Source organism: Sinocyclocheilus anshuiensis, unplaced genomic scaffold (genome assembly GCF_001515605.1).
Source record: "Sinocyclocheilus anshuiensis isolate Anshui unplaced genomic scaffold, SAMN03320099.WGS_v1.1 scaffold1546, whole genome shotgun sequence".
In the NCBI taxonomy this organism is placed as follows: domain Eukaryota; kingdom Metazoa; phylum Chordata; class Actinopteri; order Cypriniformes; family Cyprinidae; genus Sinocyclocheilus; species Sinocyclocheilus anshuiensis.
The window spans coordinates 292315-303660 of NW_015547737.1; the positions used below are offsets into that span (position 1 = coordinate 292315).

At 43.1% G+C, this 11346-nt stretch overlaps 1 protein-coding gene across 3 annotated transcripts in view; it reads right to left on the minus strand.

Annotated features, from left to right (window-relative positions):
• Nucleotides 1–263: 263 nt before the first annotated feature.
• LOC107704424 (BCL-6 corepressor-like) overlaps nucleotides 264–11346 on the minus strand; it is a 39374-nt gene continuing 28291 nt past the window's right edge. For all 3 annotated transcript variants that reach the window (XM_016507344.1, XM_016507342.1, XM_016507343.1), the window contains 4 exons: nucleotides 4998–5164; nucleotides 3935–4080; nucleotides 1294–1371; nucleotides 264–418 (listed from right to left, as the gene is read on the minus strand). In XM_016507344.1, the coding sequence (XP_016362830.1) occupies nucleotides 264–418; nucleotides 1294–1371; nucleotides 3935–4080; nucleotides 4998–5164 (546 nt within the window). The remainder of the gene's footprint in view (nucleotides 419–1293; nucleotides 1372–3934; nucleotides 4081–4997; nucleotides 5165–11346) is intronic.

Genomic DNA, 11346 nt, shown 5'->3' on the forward strand with positions numbered 1-11346 from the left:
TTGAAAATCTGATATTAAAAAAAACAATAAAAAAATGGTTGCAAACATCCTGCTTGTAACCAACATAATGAAAATGATCAAATTCAACAAATGATTACGGGCATCTTGCTTGGAATTGGAATCTCTATGACAGAATTCCACATTTACAATATTTCAGGCTAGTACTGTGGCCAATTTGGACTGATTTTTGCAATAGATACAGTTTTTGCTATAAATAAAAGCAGTTACAGACATAGGTCAGTCAAAATGGAAGTTTTAGGCTCTTACCCCTGCGAGAGAGACACCTGGATGTTGTAACACGGCAGCAGTGGTCGGTCAGAGAATTCGAACTCGAAAACTTCTCTCTGTTCATCCTCGTCTTCACAGGGTCCAGGCGGGTTGGCTAGGATGTCATAACCAGATGAGTCGTCGGCAGGCTCTATTAGTAAGACAGACAGATATTGATTAGAAATGAGAGACGAGGTGTGAATTATGGAATCACACACACACTCTGAGAGCTACCAATGGATTCCGCTCCCATGATATCCCTTCAAAGTCCTCTCCCGCCCTCCCTCTCAGATTCATGCCGAGACATGTTTTCGTGGTGCTGCTCTCACATCGCTCTCTGAACACGCTCTCCTATTTGCACTCTCTTCCATTAAGCGGCACTGCGGGAAGAGCTGCGTGTGAAGCCACTTCACTCGTTCGTGCACGCTAGCGGCACAGCGTACGCCTCTATCTCTTTTCTGTGACGCTTTGGGTTTTTCCAAGGCGGCGCAAAGCTCCCAAAAATAGCTGCGCGGCTCGCTTCCACACCTCCCCTTCTCTCCCGGCTTTGTTATTCCAGGAATCTAAGGGAAAATGTGCAGTAGCAGTGGGTTTGTTTTCGGCCAGCTGGAGACGGGCCTGCTCACACACACACCGAGCGATCTGCTGATATATGGCAGCCAGGGGAACTCTTGCTACGCAGCTAGAATTAATTTAAAAAAAAGAGCAATAAAAAAATGCTGCCATCTATTTTTGCCCCCATGGTGCTGACCCCACCACCCAGCGGACGGGGGATTTTTATCTAAATTCTTTCAAGCGAACATCAGAGAGGTAGAAGCACACATGGATGCTATTTTTTCAATTCTAGATCAATGACTGTCTACAAACATTGATGATTCACACAGAGATTTACATTCAGGTGTTTATCCAACTGTCTGTTTGCATGATTCTTTTCTCTTTTCCATTGTTTTTTGTGTCTGTTACTGTGGGTGTGTTGTGCATTTCTGCAAATATGTGTGTGCGTTTGAGTGTGAAAGTGGTACTCACCGCACACTGCACTGCCGTAAAACTCCCAGTACACGCTGGGGTCATCGTCCACTCTGCCCTGCAGGTCGGCAAAGTAATCTAGAGTGAGAGAGAGATGAGACCATTAGTGATGTAAACAGGAAGCAACTAGAGATGCACTGACAGAATTTTTTGGCAGATACTGATAGCTTACCCCCACCCCCCCCATAATAACAAAAAATAAACTGGCAAAGAAAAAAAAACATCTAAACTTCCAGCTAATAATAGCATAAGATCATGCTAATCATTAATAAGTTAATAAAGACATTAAAAAAACTAATAATAATAAACAAAAGTTGCTAATTCACGTATATTGCTCCAAATCTAGAATCCACGCTAAACAGCCTATAAGTATTATAAAATTAAAATAAATAAAATTAATTGCTTAAAATAAATAAATAATAAATAAAATTACTTAAAATAAATGAATAAATAAGATGCTAGATGATAGAAGACGCTACATGAATACTGATAAATATCAATAAAAGGGGGAAAAAGTGCTAATGTTTGGCGGATACCGATATGATGACCGATATATTGTGCAAATGCTAAACAGACCGCATTCACCAAGTGACAATTAGAAGATTGTCTTCTACAGACAGCAGAGGCTCTGACGCTCTGCAAACGTTATGTGGTTGCGTGCTCAGATGCCACTTGCCACTGCGAAGCACAGCCAGCAGCAACGGGAGCCACGTTTGGCAGAGCAACCATTAACAATTCCACCCAGAGAGAGAGAGAGAGAGAGAGAGAGAGAGAGAGAGAGAGGTTGATTAGAAGGCTCCCACAGAGGGAAAACAAATTTGGGGAGGGTCTTTAAATCAGCACAGCAGAACGGGACAAGCCTGCTGATTCTCACACACACACACACACGCACAATATGCTGCCCTGCGCTTCCAGGCCGAGCTCTTTCCTGCCTCACGAACTCATGCATAATCAAACACACACGCAGCCAGTCAGTGTGAACCTCCACCATGTGACTGAGCTGCCCTTTAACTGGCAGCCCTGAAGCTAATCCACACACACACACATACACACACACACACTTATTAAGACGGCTTTGGAGGTGAAAGAACTTGCGACTGCCGTCAAGAACAAATGCTGGCTGTGTACAAATTGTTTTGCGATGCCCTCTAGTTCAGCTCGAAACTTTCAGACCATTAATCAAGCCGTGTCTCAAAAAACACGACTACTGTCACTGAAAGAGAGAGAGAGAGAGAAAGCATTTCCTTCAGACTGTCATGGCGAGGCTGTGCTCGGGCAAGAGGGGTCAGTGTTAACACAAACTCAGGAAAGGCCTTCTCGGTAAATGCCACGTCTCCTGCGATGCCATCTTCACATGCACCTGGAGCACAGTGTGTCTTTTTCCATCTAACCTGGCTTGAGCATTAAAACTTTACTTCTGCACACAATGGGTGGTGAACAGCGCAATGACAAGGTTAACGCTCCGCTAACGATAAACGGTAATGGTATAAACAACTCTTGAAAGAATATTCTGGGTTATTTTCAACCAAAATGTGCATTAAACAGATCTGTCAAGAAAATGACAATCAGTCTTTGGTCTGGCTAACAGTATATTTAACAGTGGGTACCAACTGCCGTGAAAAGTGTGGATTGATTTATAATAACAGTAAATGTGCATGTACCGCTAATCAATGTAATTGCCACAGTGATATACGACAGTGAATTCCAGTCACTTAACTGTAGGGGGCTCTAAAGTCACCAAAATACACAAAACTACATACAGCTGCTTTAAATACTCAGTGTAAAATTTTTAGACCACCAGTGGCACCAAATGGAATTGCAGTTTATTTTTGTTTGAGTGGACTGACATAGCAACAATGTTGTAACCAATGGCATAAGTAAGGGGTGGGATTTTGTCCAATTGACCAATGATAGATGGCAGGAGAGTTTGCCATAATAATGACTGTTTTCGATCAAGTTTCAATTCTGTTTGGTGCTGCAAGCGGTGCAGAAATCACATGCTGTAGCTTTAAAAGTCATTCAAGCTAAATCAAGATTTCTAAAACCTGATTTAAATCCTTGAAAGCATTCAGATGCTGCTCTTGAGGTGTAACTGGAAAACCTCCCCCCACAAATCACACACATGCACATTGAAAAGTCCCATCATGCTACTAGGTGTTCCTGAAATGCACTTTGTACTTTGATTTATAAAGCTCTTAAACTCAAGAATTTTGGCCTTTCAGGAACCGCCAGTAGAAAAACAAACCACACACATCAAGCTGTTTAAAATCAAGGGGTCAAAATGATGTCAAAATTTTCTAAAACCATAAAAACAATAACCCATTTTAGCTCAGATGGCTCCAGATTAGGCCCAGATTACCATATCAATAATACAACCCAATTTTTCCAAATATTGTTGTGTGCGACAAACCCGTACACCCTTCAAAACAGACACGCCGCACAAGACCAAATAAAGACACGCACACGGACGAACACACACATAATCTCCTTTCAGGGAAAGCTGATTTGCTGGTGCTAAAGGCTTCTCCTCCGCTCCAGCTGTTGCTTAGCAACCAGATAGCCAAGCAGAGCCGAACCTTCAACTGCTATAGGAGGGAAATTCTGGGAATAGAGGTGGAAGAGAGGTACAGGGCTCTCTTACCAGACAGAAAACACTCCATTATGTCACTATGGGTCATCTTCAGCAAACTGCGGCCTGAGTAGGTAGCTAAAGTTGGATCAGCGCCGTATGACAGCAACAGTCGGACCACGTCAAGATGATCGTTTTCCACAGCATCATGGAGAGGCCTGTTGGAAGAGAGACCAGAACATTTACTTCGCAAAAAAATAAATAAGTAAAAACAACATTTATAATGCAGTTTATATTTATTTTATCCATCAAATTTTGATTAGATCATGAAAAGTATTACTTATTTTATATTAAGTTCTCCTCTGACTTTCACAATGCAACAACCTACCTTCTCCTAACATTGGAGAAGGTAGTACATTTTTACTAAAAATATGACACAAATATACAACAATAATAAAAAAATAAACAAACATTATTATTATTATTATAGATATTCTTCATCTTAAATAAACGAATAACTCTTTAGAATAATGTGCACTGACAAATGGTTCACAATAAGACCAGGAAATTTTAAGAGAGTAAACTGGATACATTTTTATTCATCAGTCTTTTTAGCATCCACCTGCCGATGGTTTTAAATACCAAAATCTTCATTTTTTAAATTTCACTTTCTTTGGTAATTGCGAGATTTTCTTTTTGCTTAAACAGTTCAATTACGTCACTTGTCCATAATTACCTTAATTTTATCTGCTGGCATTGCCCAATGAAACAGTCATTAAAACCTGTCACCATCATTCATCTTTCCGACAGAAATCGGAACGCTAAACGAAATTGGATTTTTAAGTGTATAGCGAAGACCGCGATCTCACACGCCTAATCTGCTCTTCTTGCAGTAATTATCCGAGCTAAGATTCTCGGCCTCTTCTGTTGTTGTAAAGCCATTATTACCAAACATATAATTACTGACATTGAGTGTGCGTGCGTCAGCACGTGTGCGCACATGTAATTATCTGCGCCTCAGTGGCACACACATACTCTCAAACACAGTATGATGAAAGCACAGGAAGTCACAGAAATTAGTCCTGCATGTAAAGCTTTGCTATTTAGGTGATATCATAAATGCACGTGTGTTTACCTGGTGCCGTCCTGCGCGCTGCAGTTGATGTCAGCCCCGTGCTCCAGTAAGTGCTGTACGATGGAGAGCCAGCCGCGGGAACAGGCCTCGTGGAGTGCACAGTAACCCGCATTATCCCGATGATTCACATCACACACTTTATTCTCCAGACAGTACAAAACCACCTCCTACAGCAAGCGAGAGAGAGACAGAAGACGAGCGGTTACTATGGTGCAGCGAGGAATGAAATTCATTAAACACCATTAAAGAGCGCAGAGAAAGAGAGAGAGAGACGGGCAGAGAGCGGACAGACAGTTCCGCCCAGAGCTGATTATTGATGTGTGAGGTATCAGCGGCTTTACAGACGAATCCTGCCCCAAGCCTGCTGTTCACTTTCTATATGAGACGCCTGAGACAGCACTGTGTGTGTGAGGCTACAAGCAGCAGCAGTGTAGGAGCGACTTGAAAGGTGGGGGAAATGTGAGCAATGTTTGCCCGTGCAAAACCAGCTGCCATGATGATTGTGTTGGACACAAGTTTTCCATATTTTCACACCTCTAAGATATTTTGGAGAACCCAACAAAATGCTAAGAATGTTCCTATGCGGTTGCTATGGTGTTCTGAGTGGTCATTAGAATGTCTCAATGTGGTTGCTTGAAGAAGGATTTTAAATCATACAATTCTAGGTTATTTTGATTGGTTTCAGCTCAGAACACCCTAGCAACCACAAAGGAACATGTAAACAACCACTCAGAACTCCCTAGCAACAACACAGCAACATGCCAGAAATCGCGTAGAATGTTGCTATGTGGTTGTTCGAGTTCTGAGCGTTAGCATATTGCTATGTGATTGCTAGGCTGTTCTAACAACCACTCAGAATACCCTAGCAACCACACAGCAACATGCCAACGACCGCTCAGAACACACTAGCAACCACATAGCAACATTCTGAACGATTGTTGGCACGTTGCCATGTGGTTCCTAGAGTGTTCTGTGCTGGAACAATTCAAAAGAACCTAGAATTCTATGATTTGAGAACATCATTCAATTCTGCCAATTTTATCGTCCATCAGGCAAAAATTGTAAGTCTGATCGCTTAGAAAAATAATAGCACAGCTTTACTGAGATTTGGCATAATAGCAGTTGATACACATAGAAAGCTATCAATGTGTATCGTCCCATTCGCACTTCCTGCCATTCGAGTACACTGATTATGAACAATGTCTGGAAGAGGCTGGAATTACAGAGAGCCCTCGCAAAATTAATTGGAGAGTTCGTCTGCAAGCTTGGGTTCAAAGGAACGCCCACATCCATCACCGCGAGCCGATTCCTCATGCACGGCGGCAACAAAAACAAGCGCGCACACACAGATGGGCTGGAGAGTGGAGGGCCGGTGTCCGCTCGGTGCTCAGACGAATGAGGGCATTAGGATTCAGGAGGCGTAGCACTCGCACTTCAACCCTGGCAGCGTCTCTGAGAGCGCATTCAACCCCTCCCACGACGGAGTCACACAGTGGTACGACCTGCCCCACGCTGCTGCCAGCAGCTCTGCCTCGCGCTTCCCGCCGGCTCCGTATCCAGGATACGGCATGCCGCTGGCACGACTGAAAAAAAACCTGAGCCGTTAACGAGCCCAAGCGGGAAACTCTCGCTCCAGTGCGGATGTTCGCTCCCGTCGGCCTGGAGAGGTGGACCAAAACACATGGAAGGTAAAACATACACACACACACCTACCACGCTTTATTACCAAAAGCGAGCCGCAGTCCAAGAGAGAATTTCTCTATTTCCGTTTATGTTTCCATCGCCTCATTCCCTTTCCAGTGAGGTCTCTCTCTCTCCTGCCTCAGGGAGTTCCTCAGTGGGGATGTTTGCAGGCAGGAGAGCTAAGTGTTACATTAAACAGACAATAAAGCAGTGTTACACAGCCTAGCGAGAAAAAGATTTGTCGTGATTTTCTCCTCAGAACTGCTCTTTGCTGTAGCGTTTCCTCCCCCGCTGTCCCTTGCTAAAACGACTCCCAGCTAACAACTGCAATCAATGCATCATTCAAGTCACTTAACCCCTTCACAACAGCAATCTCACAAAACAAGACGCAGGCTGGCTCAAGACCGAACCCGACATGCAACCATTTTACCACAACCTCAAAGCCTAGTCATCCCAACCCACATCATAAAGAAATAAAAGGGCAAGAACTACAGCTGGCTTAGGGAGAGAGACACTCAGACAGGAAAAGAAGGGGAAGCTTTACAAGGCAGACCTGAACTGAAACCAGTCTGGGCCACTGCTAGTCTGGAGTCAAATTCTGATGCTGGCAGCCCCCATTAAAACCTGTGATTCAAGTTCAAACTCAAGTCTAGAATTTCAAGGGCTCAAGAAAAAAATTAATTACGACTTGTGGAATTCTAAGACAATTTAAAGAGGGTTCCAGAACTGTAAGATCACTAATAAAATGTTCTAGAATTCAGATGCACTAACAGAATACCGAGGTGGTTTAAAAAAAAATTCTGGAGCTCTAAACCAGTTTCTAATAAATTCTGAAAGTCCAATGTAGTTGATAAGGGGCTAGAATTTGATGCAGTGTATGACAAATGTTCAAATTCAGAGGTAGTTGAGAAACCTTTCCAGAATGGGTGTTTATAAGAATTCCAGAATACTAAGACAGCTAACTATGAGTTCTAGAATTCGCAGGCAGTTGCTCAATGTTTGTGGAATTGTCACAGAATTCTAAGACAGCTGATAAATAGTGCTAGAGTTCACATGCAGTTGAGTCATAGAATTCTGAAGTAGTTCAAAAAGTTCTATAATAGATGCAGTTTGTAAAGAATTTTAGAAGTCCAATGTAGTTTTAATTCCAATGGGTTTTATAAAGAGTTCCAGTGTTTTAAAACTGCTAATGAAGAGTTCTGGAATTCTCAAGCAGTTTATTAAGAGTCACAGAATTCCAAGAAAGCCGATAACAGTTCTGGAATTCTGTAGATCCAACATTATAAGACCTCTATTAGTTAATTCTGATATTAATTCTAAAGCTTTTTAAACTCTGAGATAGTTCAAAAACTGCTATAGAATTTAAGCAGTTTTGTGTGGATTTTTTTTTTTTTGAGCCTAATGTGTAGCGGTTGCTTAATGATCCTCTGGCTGCGCACAGTGCTGACGAATGTTCTAATTTTACATGCAACTCAGGAAAAAACAGCCTTCAGACTGAGCAGACGTCACGTTGCATCGGAAAGTGAGTGGCTAGGGATAGAAACAGACAAAAAAAATGACACAAGAAAGAAAGAGCAGGATATCCAGCCATGGCTGGAGTGGGAGTTGTGATAACAGAGGGAAAAGGGCAGTGTTAATTTTGACAGGCATTTTTGATTTAGTCTTAGTCTTTATCTTGAGACAAAAAATGCTTAATAGTCTGTCACATTTTAGTCATTTGAGTCTTTCATAGTTTTAGTCGACGAAAAGTCATTTAATTTTTGTCAACTTTTAGTCATTACTTTTAGTCAAACTGCAGTTACCAACATTTATTTTGGTAGCTATTTCATATGTAGTCTTCAAACAAAAATAGACATTAATTCTTCTCTCTTTAGACCAAATCAATTAATCTTATGAGACATTTGAATCGAGGATAGAATTTGGAAAAACTTGAATAAATGGTTACAATTTTCATTTTTGGGTGAACTATCCCTTTAACAGTAGTGAAAAGGGGATAGACATTTGGACTGCTGTGTGTGTATTTGAGCACGGACAACTGATCGCTCGCTGTATGTGAGAACTGAAGAAGTGGAGCGTGCGCGAGAGAGAGCACTTCTATCAGCGCGATTCCACCTATCCCGCCTTCACTAACTTTAAGTTAATCGACAACGAATTGTGACTCCCAGGTAAAACGGGACGTCTGGTCACCTTATCCCTAACCCTTCAGGTGCTGAAGCCATTGTTTCAGATTGCTAGTTCACGTTTTGGTAGCCTATCCGTCCACTGCGGCTGCCATACTGAGACTAGATATACAAACGCCCCTTATCCGATTGCAATCCAAAAACAGGGAATGTCCGGTAGTCTCCAAATAACATTATAGTCCCGTCTCGTCTTAATGAAGACGTGGCATAAATTTCGACATAGTTTTTATAATCAGATATTAGTTTTAGCTGGTCAACGTCTCATCTTAGTCACGGAAAAAATGTTCGTTAACGAATATTTTTCATTGTCGTCTTCGTTGACGAAATTAACACTGGAAAAGGGTTGAGGTGGCCTCCACAGAATAAGTGCATCATTAACGGATCAGGAATTTCCCTGACAGCTGGCCAGGACGGTACTGAACGTGATGTGTCTCGCTCAGCCAGACCTTTGACTAAAGGACAGTTGCAAACCACAGTTTGTTTTTACATGTAATTTAGGGGCGGGTTTATCTTAATCTAAGATAAAGTGTGATTAATCTAAAATGAGGACATAGCTCTAATTTGGGAGTGAACTATGCCTATTAAAGCTCTGTTGTCATTTATTGACCCTTATGTCTCAACCTCACCTTTTTTTCCAACCTCAACCTACCTTTTTTTTTCCCTTCCTAAAATATGCACACTGCAAATAATCTGAGAGGGAATTTAGATCAGATTAAAGTCAATGCATGCAACAGGGTTATTTCAGGTCACAGACTGTTCTGCGGTCGCAATCTAGATCAAAAGATTCGCTTGCAAGGAATCCTTAGTACGCGGCCTTGAACGGACAGCCTGACCAGCGGACACGCTCATGCAGTCAACTGTGGAAAACACGCAGGTTTTTCCACTTGCGCTCGGTTAATGCCTGAAATGCAAGTCAAAATGACTCAATCGCACACGCGCGCGCACACAGAGAACCGTGTAGAAGGCGCCCGGGAGTTTCATCAAGCCAAGAACGGTTTGTTTTGAAGGTGCGAGGCTGCGAGCCCATGAGAAAATGGAAACGAGAGCGCGCGCAAAACTACGTGCCGTTTGCATGTTTACTGCAGTTGCGCTGGGACCGAGATGGAGTGCCACGTTTAAGTGTGTGAACTCTCGTTCTCTAGCGCTCTGAGACACACACACACAACACACACACACACACACACACACACACACACACACACAGAGAGACAGCGCTGGCAGCTCAGTGCGTTGCTCGCGGCTTATCTCTCTCTCACACACACACACAGCGAGAGAGCGGCTTCCTGTCTGAGGCAGGAGCGCGGGAGGGAAAAGGAGGGGAACGGAACGAACGAAGACTAGAAAAACAAGCCGATGTGGACTGACAGAAAAAACACACGCGAGACGGAAGGTCTGTCCCCACCTGCTAAGGGCCGACGTGAGGGTGTAGAGGGTGAGGAGAACGAGCGATCGAAGAGAGAGAGAGAGAAATGAGGAATACAGGGTGGGAAGGATTACATTTTATCTCGCTTCCTCTGACACACACACGCACACACCGCACGGATCGGCGCCGAGTGCCCTCCGCTGCGCGCTCTGCCGCTCCCCCACCGTATATGTGGCGCACGCACAGCCCCGCGAGAACAGCCGCCTTAAACCGATGTCACCAAGCGCATTTATAAAGCCATTAGAGCAGAATTAGACCCCGAGCGCCAGCGGGGAAAATCACAAAGCCCTGAGACTCGGCGGTAACGAGAGCACGCGCTCTAGAAAATCCACCGCTAGCGGAACACCGTAGCTCTCTGCGATCTGGGGGAAAGCTCATTAGGGGAAAAGGCTGTTTAGCTATTAGTAAAAAAAACAAACAAAAAATTTGTTTGTTTGTTATTAAAATACAGTTCAGCTAACCGTAAAACAGTTTATCTATTAGTAATAGTTTAGGTATTCACAGTTGATCTATTAGGAAAGAGCAGTTTAACCATTCGTACAATTTAGCTATTTTAAAACAGTTAAGCCATTCGTACACACAGGGCAGCTATTTCTAAATATTTGCTATAACTGAAAAATGTAGCTATTCGTAAAATTCTTCTTTTTCTGTGAGAACCGTCAGCCTTTTTTGTGGTTAGAAATTAAGAAAAACCACCCTCCATTTCCGTGGGCCGTTAATGGCGGGCGTTAGTTTGGGGGACGAGAGATCGGGAGGTGTACGGAACAGGCGGCTAATGGCTTAAAACAGCGTGTGTTTAGCACCTTCAGCCGAATGATTAATTAACGTGGAGATTACGGAGAGCACTTGTCAGATCGCTTATTGGACCTTAATGGCAAAGAGCCATTCTGCCTGAGAGCAAAATTACCGACAGAGTCTAGCAACCGCAACAGAATCAGAGAGAGAGAGAGAGAGAGAGAGTGAGAGAGAGAGAGAGGGAGAGAGAGAGCGAGAGGGAGACTCAGAGAGACTAAGAGAGAGAGAGAGAGAGAGACTCAGAGAGACTAAGAGAGAGAGAGAGAGA